This window comes from Hemitrygon akajei, chromosome 1 (assembly GCF_048418815.1).
Source record: "Hemitrygon akajei chromosome 1, sHemAka1.3, whole genome shotgun sequence".
NCBI classification, from domain to species: domain Eukaryota; kingdom Metazoa; phylum Chordata; class Chondrichthyes; order Myliobatiformes; family Dasyatidae; genus Hemitrygon; species Hemitrygon akajei.
In genome coordinates this window covers 137,433,570-137,450,431 of record NC_133124.1, presented here as the reverse complement: position 1 = coordinate 137,450,431, position 16,862 = coordinate 137,433,570, and the positions used below count along the sequence as shown (strand labels likewise).

At 42.5% G+C, this 16,862-nt stretch overlaps 1 protein-coding gene across 1 annotated transcript in view; it reads right to left on the bottom strand.

Annotated features, from left to right (window-relative positions):
• The window catches only part of itga9 (integrin, alpha 9), a 425,264-nt gene extending 409,369 nt beyond the window's left edge, over positions 1-15,895 (bottom strand). The window contains exons 1-2 of the mRNA XM_073052451.1: positions 15,322-15,895; positions 14,798-14,925 (exon numbers count right to left, since the gene is read on the bottom strand). Coding sequence (XP_072908552.1) covers positions 14,798-14,925; positions 15,322-15,497 — 304 coding nt within the window. The 5' untranslated portion in view covers positions 15,498-15,895. The remainder of the gene's footprint in view (positions 1-14,797; positions 14,926-15,321) is intronic.
• Positions 15,896-16,862: the final 967 nt, after the last annotated feature.

Here is a 16,862-nt window from a genome sequence, read left to right as displayed (position 1 = left end):
CCCGGAGCGTGGACAGATGGGCACTGCCTCTAAACCTGTTCACCACACCGAATGTTCGTGGGGAACCCAGTGCTAAAATATTCTCAGACGACCTAATTCAGGCTCAGAGTTTCGTAAGTATCAGAGCAGCTACCTCAGTGTGATCTACTGAAACAAACTTTTGTTGGCCGATAGATCCTACAAGGGGGCAGGCAGGCTCTGTTGCACTCCTCGCTCGGTCAGTCCCTTTCTCCAGACTGTGACCACTGCGGCCCCGGCTCGGGGACCTCCGGCCCTGACTTTGTCCTCTCACCCCACCCACGACCAGCCGCACCTGGCTAAGGTGTCTGGCAGGTGGGTGGGAAGCTGGAGTTCAGGCCTGGAGGCTGTCTAATGAGGCAATGAAGCCCTCAAACCTGCTTCAGTACCCTGAGTCCAAGCACCCCGTAATTAAAGACAAACCTGTTGAGTTTTCTCAGCGGAAGAAACGTGAGCAGCGCGGGAGAGAAGCTAAGTGCCGAGAGCCGCGAAAACTAAATTGCGGAATAGACTGGACACAAGGAATCTGCTTCGAGTATCGCTGTATTCCCGTCGTGTTTAACACGCCCCCCCCCCCACCCCGTCGGCCAGTCCGCAAGAATATCGTCAATATTAAACCGGTCTGTGGTGCAAAAAAAGGGGTGGGTACTCCTGGTGATTATACATTATTTCTACTTCTGGGTTGCAGGGTTTTACTTCCAGTCTTTTCTGCCCCGGTGCACATGTATGTAACCAATTGATCCGGGGTCGATCTTGCCTTTTGCGAAGGCCAAGGTAGGGGATCTTGGGATTAAAAAGGTTGGTGAGCACTACTGTAAAGATAAACAAGTCTGCAAGTCTTGCCAACTTACCTTCTGTGACTGTATAGAAACTAAACATTAATCTCTTAGATATGGTTGCATGCAACTATGGAAGAAAAATTAAAATGATAAATCTTTCATTTTTATAGAGCAATAATGCTCATCATAAATTTGTCCTTAAGATTTTAGGGATAGGGATAGTTGGTTGGCTTCACCTCATGGGTACAGCCATAGCTAACGATCAATGACGGAGCAGAGGGGAGAGGAGACAGACCTTTGCAATCAATTCAGGTTCATGTTGCTGACCATCCCCACACCATCACAACCTCCAGGTGCAGCACTGAGTCAGCGGAAGAGCTCACTGACCGGAACCATTCAGCACATCCACATCAAACGCTGTTCAAGGAAAGCACCATCCATCACCACAGATTCCCACCACCCAGGCCATGCTCTCTTCTCGCTGCTGCCATCAGTTAGAAGACACAGGAGCCTCAGGACTCACACCACCAGGTTCAGGAACGGTTAATACCCTTCAACCATCAGGCTCTTGAACAAAACTACACTCACTTGCCTCGCTATTGAAATGTTCCCACAACCAATATCCTCACTTTAAGAACTCTTTATTTCATTATCGCATGTTCTTGCTAGTTATTTATATTTGCTTTTGCACAGTCTGCCGTCTTCTGCACTCTGGTTGATCTTTCACCGATCCTGTTATAGTTACTCTTGTGTAGATTTGCCGAGTATGCCCAAAGGAAAATGAATCTCAGGGTTGTATAGGGAGACATATACGTACTTTGAAAATAACATTTACTTCAAACTTTGAAACGTAACAGCATGTCAGAACACAAGAATGTCACTACCCTAATCTGAGGTACGCATAAAATCCTGTATACCAAACTAAAGAGAGTATATTGATACACAGTAGTGTAGCGATGTGCTACACACAGCGCTGAAATAACGACACGCAGTCGTTTCCAGACTAGTTTATTCAAACTTCGCGGCGCTGGCATTTAATCCCTAGCGCCCGCCCTCTCCGGGCAGAAATGACTTCAAAGGTGCATTACCAAAGTCTCCCCCCGCACACTGGCTATTTGTGAGCCGGTTCGCCTGCGCAGAAAATGGGTCGCCACAGCACCTTCAAATCTGTAACATTCCTCTAAAATGTAACATTTTGTACTATGGCCCGACACTAGTGGGACATAAACTCAAATTCCCTCCCTTAGGCAAACATGGAGAGTCAATTAAATATCAGGGCCTAAGGTTAACACTAAGAGGCATTGCAACAAAACTATAATGATGTTAAAATTTGCCATTATATGCAAGCTACAGATGAATAATGTCAAACACATAAAATGAAAGTGCATCTCTCAATTAAGGACCTATTTTTTTAAAAATATTTTTTATTCTTTTTTTTCTACAAACAACAAAAAGAAATACAGCACATCCACAAAAACCAGGACCACAACAAAATCAAATTAAATATTGAGCAGCAAAAGGGAGAATAACATAAAGGCAAAAGTAACCATACACAGTGGAGGTGCACCGCAACAAAAAAACCTCAGTCCTCACCCCGTAAGAAAGTCCAATACAGGGCCTCATATCCTTTCAAAGATGTCCCCTCTGTCCTCATTACATAGTCTCAGTCTCTCCAAATGTAAAGTATTTGCCAGCTCTCTCAGCCACAGATCACACGTAGGCACAGAGTCCATTTTCCACATTTGCAGGATTAACTTCTTAGCAATCACCGTTCCAAACAATACAGCCATTTTTTCATACTTATTGGCTGAAGATAGGGAGCTTGTTGCTCCAAGGATGGCGATCAGTGGGTCCGCTTCCCATAAGCCTCAGGGAAACAGTGAAAAGTACTTTCCCAGTATGCATAAAGCTTACATGACCAGAATGAATGTGACAAGTTACTGTTCTCAGATTTACATCTACTACAAACTGGTGAAACATCAGGATAGAAGCTGTGCTACTTTTCTTTGGAATAATGGAGTCTATGTATTGTTTTAAACTGTACAAGTCTGTCTGACATTGACCAAACAATCATGTATACTCTTTAAACACTCATTCCAGACCTCCTCTGTCAGTTCTATACCCAATTCATCCACCCACACCTGTTTAAGACCTGCAGTATTCACCCGAGCTCCATTATGTAGGATCTGATAAAAATAGGATATGGCACTACGAGTAATCGGATCAAATTTATTTATTGCCTCCAGGGACTCATGTTTGTCTAAAACTTCAAAATTAGCTATAGATTTCCTAACATAATCTCGAATTTGTAAATATCTAAAAAAAACTAGATGCAGGGATATTGTAAACTGCTTGTAACTGCAAAAAAGAGGCAAAGTTTCCATTAATATATAGGTCACCTACACTGTTTCCAGGACAAAAAAACTATCATTCAGGCCAGGCAGAAAGGAATGATTGTCACACATTGGACTGTCAATATAATTTTTTGGGGCCTTAATGTGTAGTTGAATCTGCTTCCAAATTTTTATAGTGCTGCCAACCACAAAGCTGTTACTAAAACGTGATTTATTAACTGCAGTGGGGCTATTAAGGAGAGCTGGTAAGGAAATCTTCTTACAAAGCACTTGCTCTATGAGTAACCATGCTGGGCACGAGTCTGAGGTAGAGGGTGGGCCTTATTTCCACCATGCAAGAATGGATAGGTAGACATCCCAGTAATACAGTTTAACGTCTGGTAGGGCAAAACCTCCTGCTTCTTTGGGCTTTGACAAGTGTTTTTTAGTAATTCTAATGGCTTTATAATTCCAACTAAAGGGTATAATAATTGAAACCAATTGTTTAAAATATGACAGAGGAAAAAAAAATGGAATTGACTGGAAAAGATGAAGAAATCATGGCAGTACAATCGTCTTGATTGTATTAACCCTCCCCACCAAAGAAATTGGAAAGGTTTTCCAAAAGTCAATATTGTGTTTAATCTGTTCAACTTTGTTTCGCCAATTCACTTGCAAAAGGTCATCTGGTTTTTTTGTAACTGACACACCAAGACAGGAAAAATTATCATAAGTTATTTTAAAGGAAATAGACTGTAAAAACTCTGTATTAACCACTGTAGTGACTGGCATTAGTTCACTCTTATCCCAATTAATAGAGAAACCTGAGAAACTACCAAAATTATTAGAGTCAGGAGGGCGGGTATTGATGTTTGTGGGCTGGAGATATACAACCATATAACAATTACAACACGGAAACAGGCCATCTCGACCCTTCTAGTCCGTACCGAACTCTTACTCTCACCTAGTCCCACTGACCTGCACTCAGCCCATAACCCTCCATTCCTTTCCTGTCCATATACCTATCCAATATTTTTTTTTTTAAAAATGGCAAAATCAAACCTGCCTTTACCACTTCTACTGGAAGCTCCTTCCACACAGCTACCACTCTCTGAGTAAAGTTCCCCCTCGTGTTACCCCTAAACTTTTGCCCCCTAACTCTCAACTCATGTCCTCTTGTTTGAATCTCCCCTACTCTCAATGGAAAAAGCCTATCCACGTCAACTCTATCTATCCCTTTCATAATTTTAAATACCTCTTTCAGGTCCCCCCTCAACCTTCTACACTCCAAAGAATAAAGACCTATATATAAAAGGACATCGTCAGCATATAATGAAAGGCGATGTTTATGTCCATGCATATCAATGGGAGATATCAAAGGGTCCTGTCTGATGCTAACAGCCAGTGGCTCATTGATAACTGCAAACAAAAACGGAGAAAGGGGGCAGCCTTGACGAGTCCCACGATGAATGGCAAAAGGGGAGGAAATATTCTAATTAGTGATAATAGAGGCAGATGGGTGTGAATAAATTATCTCAATCCATTTGATGAAAGACGGTCCAAATCCAAATTTCTTAAGTGCAAACATCATATATGGCCATTCCACTTGGTCAAACGCACATTGCACATCTAATGAAATGACTACAGCCTCTTCTGCATGTTTTGTATATAAAATATTGAAAAGACAATGCAAATTAAAATGCATATGTCTACCTGGTATAAAGCCAGTTTGATCTGGATGAATAATAGAACAAATGCATTCTTTTAACCTATTGGCCAGGACTTTCCCCAGAATTTTGGTTTCTATGGGCTGCAGCATAACAGGGCGATATGATGAAACCACCTCAGGATCACGGCCTAGTTTTGGAATCAGAGAAACATTGGCTTTACATAAAGTAGGTGGCAATCTGGAAGCTGTCCTGGAGTGATTCAACATTCGTAAGAGCAGAGGTGACAATTTTGGACCAAATACTTTGAAGAATTCCATGCTAACCATCCAAACCCGCTGCCTTATTATTGGGGAGGGAAGAGATGACCTTAATCTCATCTAGGCTTATATCAGCATCAAATGTATTTACTGAATCTGTTGACAGCGTGGGCAGATTCAGATTATCAAGAGATGCTTCCATAGCTTCAACGTCCGGACCTCCTTGTGATTGGTAAACATTAGCATAGAACTCCGCAAAACACTTGTTAATTTTTTCCGGGTCCGTCAATAAAAAGCCATCTTTCACCTTTATACAATGTATGGCCCTGGACGCCTGCATCTGACTTAACTGATGGGCTAATAACTTATGGGACTTCTCACCAAGCTCAAAATACCTCTGATTTGTGGCAGTAGTTTTGCAACACTCCTGGACATTATAGAATTAAACTCATACTGTAAGGCAGTAATCTTATTAAGTAATTCTGCTTCCTGGTTTATTTTATAAGAGGCTTCCAGATTTGCCAACTGATCATCTATTTCAGTTAACCTTTTCTTAAATCTTTTTCTGCTGTCTCATATGCTATTATGCAACTTCTAATAACCTCCTTCATGGCCTCCCAAAGAGTAGAATTGTCAACATCACCCACATCATTGGTGCTTAAGTATAGATATATCTTATCTGAAAGATAACAGCAAAATTCCTTATCCTTTAGCAAAGCATTATCTATCCGCCAACGATATTCACCTCTTTTGTGGTTCAGTTTGAGTATAAGGGAGACAAAAGCATGATCTGATATAAGTATATTATGGTAAGTGCAACCGACTACTGACTAGACCAATTTCAAATCTAGCAGAAAATAATCAATCCTACAGTAGGATTTATGTACTGCAGAGAAATATGAAAAATCCTTCTTCGCGGGATTAAGAAGTCTCCAAATATCCACTATGTTATACGATTGCATGAGATTATTAAGTGTTACACTGTTTTTACATGAACAAACTTGGGGACGTTGTCTATCTAGGAGGAAGTTTAAGATGCAATTAAAGTCTCCACCTACAATGATGTTAGAGTCAGACAGATTAGGCATGGCCTTAAAGAGGTTCTGAAAAACAATTGGATCATCAAAGTTGGGCCCATACACATTTACTAGTGTCAATGGTGTAGAATTTAATATTACACTTACTATTACAAACAACAACATATCTGCCCCTCTGGTCAGCCATTTAAAAAAAATCACACCAGGAGTAGTACTTCCATACCCCTAACCTAGAGTCAAAGCTATATCCACGGGCCAACACATGGCCTAGAGTAGCAAGTTAACTACCCATTACTCATTAAACATGGGAGACACCTCTTCACAAATACACCATAAAATATAAAAATAAATAGTAACCATCAGTGCTCACCCACATCTTAGCATGAGCTTATTTTTCAGTTCCTCAGGCGCTGAATATAACAAACAGTCTCCAGATGAAGCCACTATCGATCGAAGATGAATCCGGTAACCCAGCGTTAATCCATTTTTAGATTTATACGGTGTCCGAATGCCAATCTTTAACTTCTCGGCTCAGGAACTCCTCTGCTACGGCTGCAGTGCTGAATGTACTGGTGCTATTGTTAACTGTAACCATGAACATCGCCAGATATCGGAATCCACACCTAATTTTCTTGGCTTTGCATTTCTCCTTGATGTGCTGAAAATCCTAATGTTTCCTCATGGTAGTCGAGGTTAAATCCGGGTAAATGAACACCGGACGCCCGTCATATATCAGCGGAGCTCTCTCCCTGGACAAACGTAGCACCAGCTCTTTAACTTCGCAATAATAGCTCTTGGCCTACCATTTTTAGCAGGTGCTAGGCTCCGGTGGGTATGGTCCACTTTAATCAGCTGATGGAAATGTTCTTCCCCCAACAACTTCGGAAGCAACGTGGCTACAAAATCCGTTGGTTTATTGTTTTCGGCTTTCTCCTGAATTCCGATAATGTGAATGTTTTGACGGCGAGACCAGGCTTCAAGGTCATCCACCTTAGCCTGTAGCTGTGTGTTTGGGATATTAGACTTTCAAGCTGCCTCTCCAACTCTTCGATTCATCTCTCATACAGTTCAGCGGCATCCTTCATTAAAGAAACACGCTTACTGACCTCAGTTAGAGCCACTGTTAAGTTCATGATTGACTTATTGTGCTCTGCATGTCTCCCGTCTACCAAACTGTACAGTTTGTTTACCACCTCAAGGACTTCTTCGATGGTAGCTGGGACCAGGGCCCAAACAGCATTGGCTTTAGCTTCTTCTGGGCCCGCCAGTTTCATGGAGCCCTCGCCAGAATCTTCTCCTCCTCCGCCCTTTCCTTGTTTCTTCCCTTTACCTGGCTTCATCTTTTCGTTCAGCCCATTACAGCTCACTTCAGTCACTTAAAAAATAGAATTAACTGCTATTTGGGTGAGGTAAAAGGTGAAGTTCCCAGGACACACGTCTACTCCATACCAAGACCCCACATGAGCCCCAAAGCCCTATTATTTCAATAAGGAGGCCCATGTTGAGTGATCCCATGTTGTATTACTCTCTGACTGTCCACTAAACCACCGCTGTCCTTATACTGAAAATTGTCCAATAAACCGGAATTTCCAGGATTTTGTGCAACACTTGTACAACAGCGAATATCTTTCCAAAGCAGGACTGTATAATTTAGAAGGTTTCCTTATAGGAGGTGCTAAACCCCTGCAGTTGCTGCCTTTATTCCATTAGAACATATTACAGGAAGTATTGCCAAAGGAACCCAGTCAGTTCTCTATGTTGTGGGCAGTGTATGCTGCAATCACAGAAAATCAGTGATGCTCAGCCTGAATGTATTGGTCACCTATGAGGAAGAGCAAGAATCAGAATGCTTACTCTAGATGTGTAAAAATTCTTCAGTGTTGCACTAATCCAGAAATATGTACTTCTTTCACAAGACTAAACTTAATGACAGAAAAGTTGAAGTCAGGAGGTGATACCCTCACTCTGCTATACTTTTCTAAATGTGTTTTACAATCTAGAAACTAATATCTGGTCTGGTCTATAGTGATCCCCAACACTTGGATGATGTGAGGCTGTTAAGTAACACTCACAAAGTTCTGAAGGGACTGATAAAGAGTCTTTAAAAAAAAAGTCTCGGCACAAAACATCAACTGTTTGTTCTCTCTCCATAGATGCTACCTGACGTTCAGGGTTCCTCCAGCATTTCACGTGTGTTCCGCAAGATTTCCAGCATCTGCAGGACCTCTTGTGCTAAATAACAACGTTGTGGAATATGAGGAAGTAGTTAACCTTTGTCTTATTGCAAACCGTTGTTGGCTGGGAATTAAATGGCATGTTAGCTTCACTGTCCAGACTTCAGGGCATGTAAACATGAACCATCTCTCTGGTCAATAAGGTGGAAGCATTCCTCTCGTATGTGAGTAGTCATGAGGCTTGTTTGGTGGTTATGTGGCTTCACAGTCACTTAACCATGAGTATCATTGCAGTAAATCCTTAAACCCTCACTTCCTGCCACAGACCAGTTTCGGATACAACTCCCCCTTGCCTTTTACTTTTCTGACCAGGTACCATGAGAGACCTTTCAATAAGATTTGCTAAAACCTATGCAAAATACATCAGATTACAGTTCCCTCATTGATCCTCCACGTTGCCACCTCAAAAAATTCAACTGTTAATCAAATTCCACTTTTACACTCACTATTCCTGTCTTTACCTCAGAATTCCTTTCCTCAGGCTTCTAATAAAATTGATCACAATAATTTGCTCTTCACTAAAGTGAAACCAATTTAGATAGATAGATAGATAGATACTTTATTCATCCCCATGGGGAAATTCAACTTTTTTCCAATGTCCCATACACTTGTTGTAGCAAAACTAATTACATACAATACTTAACTCAGTAAAAAATATGATATGCATCTAAATCACCGTCTCAAAAAGCATTAATAATAGCTTTTAAAAAGTTCTTAAGTCCTGGCGGTAGAATTGTAAAGCCTAATGGCATTGGGGAGTATTGACCTCTTCATCCTGTCTGAGGAGCATTGCATTTGTCTTATAATGATGCTTTCATTCCCTGTTCTAGGAAGGGGAGGAGGGAAGAGAAGAGAGCAGTAGTGATAGGGGATTCTATAGTCAGGGAGGCAGATAGGAGATTTTGTGGGGAAGATCGGGAGTCTCGGATGGTATGTTGCCTCCCTGGTGCCGGGGTCCGGGACATCTCAGATCGGGTGCAGGTTATTCTCAAGAGGGAGGGCAAGAACCCAGATGTTGTGGTCCATGTAGGGACCAACGACGTGGGTAGGATGAGTGAGGGGGTCTTGCGTAGTGAGTTCAGGGAGTTAGGTGTGAAGCTGAAGGGCAGGACCTCCAGGGTAACAATCTCAGGATTGCTACCTGTGCCACGTGCAAATGAGGCAAGGAACAGAAGGATTATACAGATTAATACGTGGCTGAGAGGATGGTGCAGAAGGGAGGGCTTCAGGTTTTTAGATAATTGGGCTTTGTTCCAGGGAAGGTGGGATCTGTTCCGACAGGACGGTTTACACCTGAACTGGAGCAGTACTAACATTCTTGCAGGAAAGTTTGCTAGTGCTGCTCGGGGTGGGGGGGGTTTAAACTAAATTTTCAGGGGGCAGGGATCCAGAATGTGAGAGAGGATAGCGAGATGAAGAATAAAGGACAGGTGGGGACTACACGGTTCCGGAATATTAAGTGTGTAGTAGAGAAAGGTGAGGCAAAACAAGTGATAAGGAGGACACATGTACAGAGGGATGGTCTGACGGAACATGGAGTTAAATGTGCAGAAAGTATAAGTAATTTAGGAAGGACAACAAAATTCTAGGGGCGTATAGCCCGAAGGGAGCTCGGGGAGCTGGGTTAAGCACAATAGGCAGCGATTTAAACAGAGAGAGGAGAAATGGGCTAAAAATTCTATATCTGAATGCATGAAGTGTCAGAAATAAGGCGGATGAGCTTGAAGCTCAGGTGCGAATGGGTAACTATGATGTTGTTGGGATAACAGAGACATGGCTGCAGGGGGATCAGACCTGGGAAATGAATGTACAAATGAATGTACAAGGGTATACATGCTACCGTAGGAACAGAAATGTGGGCAGAGGGGGTGGGGTGGCCCTGTTGGTGAGGAATGAGATTTAGTCCTTTGCAAGGGGGGACATAGGATCAGAAGTAGAGTCTGTGTGGATAGAACTGAGGAACAGTAAGGGCAAAAATACCCTAATGGGTGTTGTCTACAGGCCCCCAAACAGTAGCATGGATATTGGGTGCAAGTTGAATAGGGAGTTAATATTGGCATGTGGCAAAGGTAATGTCACAGTAGTTATGGGGGATTTCAACATGCAGGTGAACTGGGAGAATCAGGTTGGTGCTGGACCCCAGGATAGGGAGTTTGTAGAGTGCCTAAGGGATGCATTCCTGGAACAGCTTGTTCGAGAGCCGACCAGGGACAAGGCTATTCTGGATTTAGTGTTGTGTAATGAACAGGATTTGATAAGCGATCTTGAAGTAAAGGAGCCATTAGGAGGTAGTGACCATAATATGATAAGTTTTTATCTGCAATTTGAGAGGGATAAGGGCAGATCGGAGGTGTCAGCATTGCAGTTGAACAAAGGAGACTATGGAGCCATGAGGGAGGAGCTGGCCAAAGTTGACTGGATGGATAGCCTAGCAGAAAAGACAGTGGAACAGCAATGGCAGGTATTCTTGGGGATAATGCACAAGGTGCAAAATCAGTTCATTCCCCGGAGAAGGAAGGATTCAAAGGGGGGGAAAGGGGCCACAGTGGTTGACAAAGGAAGTCAGAGATTGCATAGCATTAAAAAAAAGTATGACAGAGCTAAGGTGAGTGGGAAGACAGATGATTGGGAAATTTTTAAGGAACAACAGAACTTAACTAAAAAGGCAATACGGGGAGAAAAAATGAGGTACGAACGCAAGCTAGCCAGGAATATAAAGGAGGATAGCAAAAGCTTTTTTAGGTATGTGAAGAGAAAGAAGATAGTTAAGAACAATGTTGGGCCCTTGAAGAATGAATTGGGTGAAATTGTTATGGTAAACAGAGAAATGGCAGAAGAATTTAATAAGTACTTTAGATCTGTCTTCACTAGGGAAGACACAAGCAATCTCCCAGATGTATTGATGGGCCAAGGACATAGGGTAACAGAGGAACTGAAACAGATTGACATTAGGAAGGAAACGGTGATGGGACTGAAGGCTGACAAATCCCCAGGTCCAGATGGTCTGCACCCTAGGGTACTAAAGGAGGTGGCTCTGGAAATTGCGGATGTATTGGTAATCATTTTCCAATGTTCCTTAGATTCAGGATCAGTTCCTGAGGATTGAAGAATGGCTAATGTTATCCCACTTTTTAAGAAAGGAGGGAGGGAGAAAACAGAGAACTATCATCCTGTCAGCCTAACATCAGTAGTGGGGAAGATGCTAGAGTCCATTATTAAAGATGAAATAGTGACATATCTAGATAGCAGTGATAGGATTGGGCCGAGCCAGCATGGATTTACCAAGGGTAAATCATGCTTGACTAATCTATTGGGAGCTTCTCGAGGATGTAACCAGGAAGCTAGACTAGGGAGATCCAGTGGATGCAGTGTACCTCGATTTTCAGAAGGCATTTGATAAGGTCCTACATAGGAGATTGGTGGGTAAAATCAGAGCTCATGGCATTGGGGGGGGGGGGGGGGAAGATATTGACATGGATAGAAAACTGGTTGGCAGATAGAAAGCAATGGGTAACAGTGAATGGGTGTTTCTCGGAATGGCAGGTGGTGACTAGTGGGGTGCCACAGGGCTCAGTATTGGGACCACAGCTGTTTTCGATTTACATCAACGATTTAGATGAAGGCATTGAGAATAACATCAGCAAATTTGCTGATGATACTAAGCTGGGTGGCAGTGTGACATGTGATGAGGATGTTAGGAGAATTCAGGGAGACTTGGATAGGCTGGGTGAGTGGGCAGATACTTGGCAGATGACGTTTAATGTGAATAAGTGTGAGGTTATCCACTTCGGGAGCAAGAACAGGAAGGCAGACTTATCTGAATGGTGTAGAGTTAGATAAGGGAGAAATACAAAGAGATCTAGGAGTCCTTGTTCATCAGTCACTGAATGTGAATGAGCAAGTGTAGCAGGCAGTGAAGAAGGCTAATGAAATGTTGGCCTTTATTACAAAGGGAATTGAGTACAAGAGCAAGGAAATCCTTTTGCATTTGTACAGGGCCCTGGTGAGACCACACCTGGAGTACTGTGTACAGTTTTGGTCTCCAGGGTTAAGGAAGGACATCCTGGCTATAGAGGAAGTGCAGCGTTGATTCACAAGGTTAATTCCTGGGATGTCCGGACTGTCTTACGCAGAGAGGTTAGAGAGACTGGGCTTGTACACGCTGGAATTAAGGAGATTGAGAGGGGATCTGATTGCAACATATAAGATTATTAAGGGATTGGACAAGATAGAGGCAGGAAATATGTTCCAGATGCTGGGAGAGTCCAGTACCAGAGGGCATGGTTTAAGAATAAGGGGTAGGTCATTTAGGACGGAGTTAAGGAAAAACTTCTTCTCCCAGAGAGTTGTGGAGGTGTGGAATGCACTGCCTCAGAAGGCAGTGGAGGCCAATTCTCTGGATGCTTTCAAGAAGGAGCTAGATAGGTATCTTATGGATAGGGGAATCAAGGGATATGGGGACAAGGCAGGAACCGGGTATTGATAGTAGATGATCAGCCATGATCTCAGTATGGCGGTGCAGGCTCGAAGGGCCGAATGGTCTACTTCTGCACCCATTGTCTGTTGTCATCCTTGCCCACTTTTGAAGATTTAACACGTACAGTATCTTGCAGTCCTCCACCTAATACTGCTCCTCACTGTTCCTTCTAAGCTGTGTGGGTGCACAGCCACGCAGTAACTAAAATGCTCCCATGCACATAACCTTCGTTGCCGCGCAGCTGGAGTTTTCTTTTGTGTGTTGTGCAGCTTTTAGGCCATGTAAAAATTTCCTGCTCAGAGCAACGGTTGTTCCGCGCAGCTGTAAAAAAAAAATAGAGGGAATATTGCTGCTCCTATAGCCTGTTGGGCTTGCTACATATTGGCTAAAAGTTGTACTGACAGTTTAGGAACTCAATGCCCTAGAGTTTTTGCACTCATCAATATATTATCCACAAATTCAGTCTTCCCTATTCCTTAGGCACAACCAAAGTTTGTTCCCCATTTTCATTCAAAATTCAAGAAAAATTCATTCTCAAAGTATGTACACCATATACAACCTTGAGATTCATTTTCAACTCACAATGTTACTTTTTTTTTTAAGATACATTCCTGGGTGTTCAAGGTTATCAATCTACTCAGAAATACCCTGAAAGGCACTTTTAGAAAAATGCCTTGTGAATGCAAATTCTTGTATATCACAGTCTCAAACATGAAAGCTGGTCAAGTCTGACTTTTGCCTGAAAAGTTAGAATTTGACACAAATAAGTTTTATTCAAAAGGCAAAATGTAGACTTTTCAACCATTTACTGATTTTCATTCACTTGCCTTTTGTAAAAATTCCTCTGGTGAAATACTTATAATAATCTATTTCTGATATTGTTGCACAATTTTGATAAGTAATTTAAAATATATAGATATTAAGATTTGGTGAACCAGTGTCAAGAGAGAACATAGAACAGAACTGTACTGGACAGGCCATTTGCCCCCACGATGTTGTGCTGATCTTGATGCCAATTTGTACTGAATCTTGCCTTCCTGCCTACCTTATCATCCCTACCTTTCCCTTCCTTTCATATTTACATGCCTATTTAAAAGTCTCTTAAACTATCTGCTTCCACCACCACCCTAGTAACCTACCACTCTCTGCTTAGAAACTCACCCCACATGCCAGCTTTAAACTTCCCTCCCAACCTTAAAAGCATGTCTTCTGGTGTTTGACATTACCATTGTGGGGAACATGTTCTGACATCTACCCTATCTATCTTTTGTGAGGGAGGGTTCCTATTCCTGAGAATGTCATAAGTTTACACTATCATATCATTGTACTTCAATACCATGCTCCTTTTCCTAATACTGGATACTATAGAGAGATTTACAAGGATGTTGTCTGAGTTGAGATTAGGTTAAATGCCTTCTGAGAATAGGTTGAGTGAACTCAGCCTTTTCTCCTTGGAGGATGAGAGGCGACCTGATAGAGGTGTACAAGATGATGAGAGGCATTGATTATGTGGATAGCTAGAGGTTTTTTCTCCAGGACTGAAATGGCTAGCACAAGGGGGCATAGATTTAAGGTGCTTGGAAGAAGGTACCAGGGGGAAGTCAGAGGTAAGTTTTTCACACAGAGTGGTGGGTGCATGGAATGCACAGCCAATGACAGTGGTAGAGGCAGATACAATAGAGTCTTTTAAGAGACTCTTAGCTAGGTACATGGAGTTTAATTCTAGGCAGTTTCTAGAGGAGGTTGAACAACTAGTTGGGCAGTCATTCTCTGATTGATGTTTGACCAAGGTTGGTGCATATAGCCTCACTCCTTCTGCGTTCAGTGCCCGGACTAATGACACGTGCCTTCCGAAACACGCCATCTGCCTGGATATGTGAGGAAAACATACAGCATTACAAGAATGGTCCAGGACAAATCGTCACAGGAAGCAAAACTACTTCACACTATGTGCCTATGCACCCTCCCAGGGTTAAGAACGACGCAACTCACCTCGACCCAGGTCCAACTCTGTACATCTGTTGGCGGGGTTACTGTGGATTCGACATTTGTACAAGGCGCCCGGGGACAGCACAGATGAACTATAAGTAGAGTTAGCCTGGGGGGCCCCAACCAGCACCCTGCAAAAATTACATCATGTTAAACAGAGGAAACCCGTCTCATGTATCTGCACATCCAAATATGGCGAGAAAAGACAGAACAGATTCAACAGTTAACTTATCTATCAGGAGGAATGCGGTGAAATACAAGTAATTAAGTTGTTCACTTTGTTTCCGGCTCAAATCAATGAAATAGTTAAATTAAGCGATTATCCCAGAGCTGACACCCATTCCGCGTTGGCATGCGTTTCACCTTCAGTCTGGAATTATCAAGCAAAAATCTCTTAACAAAGAAGTTAACTTTCCCAGGCTGGAAGTGCCACGGGGTGAGGGGAACGGAGCTGTTAAATTGGAGGTTCCCGAGCCAGAAAATGTGGGGTCGCTTTCTAACCTGCCGATTCCTCGTGTTCTACTTACCACCGGGTGTTGTCGTGGAAATGCTCCAGCACCGAGTACCCGAAGAAAGTCCCGCTAGTTCCCTGAAAAACGACTGGGTGTTCCAGATCAATGTTGTACGTATGCACCAAACCAAACCAAATAAAAGGCACGCAGAGTTTTAACAACTTCATATCTTCCCTAAGCAGCCCATCCATTCCCCCACTTCACCGGAAGCAAGGAAAACAGAAACTCCCTGAAGCGAAGGGAAATCGACTCCCGCTAACCAGATACAAATAAATCCTGAAGGTGCCGCAACTATTATGATCAGTTGGCAACGCTGCTGTTGTCCGGCTCTGATGGACTCGCGCTGACTGCCGTCTGCACCACGGTCCTTAACCTCCGATCATCTGACTGGGAGTGGACTGGAGATACCAGAATCCAAACAGAGAGCAAAGGCACCACACACAGGCGAGTGTGGGAAGTGTCTTCTTAAAGTCGATTACGCGCCAATGAAGATGAAGCTTTATAAAGGGCTTCAAAATCCCTTCATTCAATTCCAAAAAAAAACATGTCTTTAAAAAATATTCCTAGTCAGTCTTCTTACAAACTGGATCTTTCTTACTGAAAATCATAACAAAATAACCAGCATTTGGAGTGAATGACGAGCGCAAAGAAATCAGCGTTAGGAAAAGCACTGGAGAAATTAATGCTTAAAATATGGTCAATTCCCAGGACCAAGTAAACTGCTTTCACGGTTTTGAGGGAGGTGCTCATTTTATTCCAAATTCCTTTCCACATTTCCACAAATCGGAAGGCACACACCCAGGACGTGCTCTCTTCTGGCTGCTGCCATCAGGGAGAGGGTACAGGAGCCATCGCCAGGTTCAGGAACAGTTACTACCCCTCAACCATCAGGCTCTTGAACCAAAAGCGGATAACTGCACTCACCTTCACTTGAACCATCATTGAAATGCTCCCACAACCAACTGAGTCGCTTTCAACGACTTTTCATCTCACGTTCTTGATATTTATTGCTTATATTTATTATTATTTATTATTTTTTCTCAACTCAGGCTGGTATGGGCATCACAAAGCACAGTCACTTCTCAATGGTTAGGAACTTTCAGACTATTCTAGTGGTGTTTAGTATTGTTGGTTTCTGATGATTTACATAAATATTACTATGTAGCCCTAGTTGTTTAATGCTATTACGCCAGTTGTTGATATTACTATTGGGACAGTGTATGCCCTGTTCGTGTTCCAAAGTCTTTCAATTTCCTCTTTTAATTCAGCATTATTTCTGGTGTTTTTCACTTACAGATTTCCGTTGGTTATGTGTATTTGGAATGGTTATATCTATTAATTAAGTTGTTCGAGCTTGTTTATCCTGTATTATTACATCCAGATAGTTATTATGGATTGTCCTATCTGTAATAACTGATCAGTCATAACATAATTTGTGGTATTCTGACTCTAAAACTGTTAGGCTTGTATATACAGTAAAGTGTGATTTCATTTATGAGTTTGTACTTTAGAGCAAGATTTTAATGAATGATGTTTGCCATTTGATTGTGTAAGTA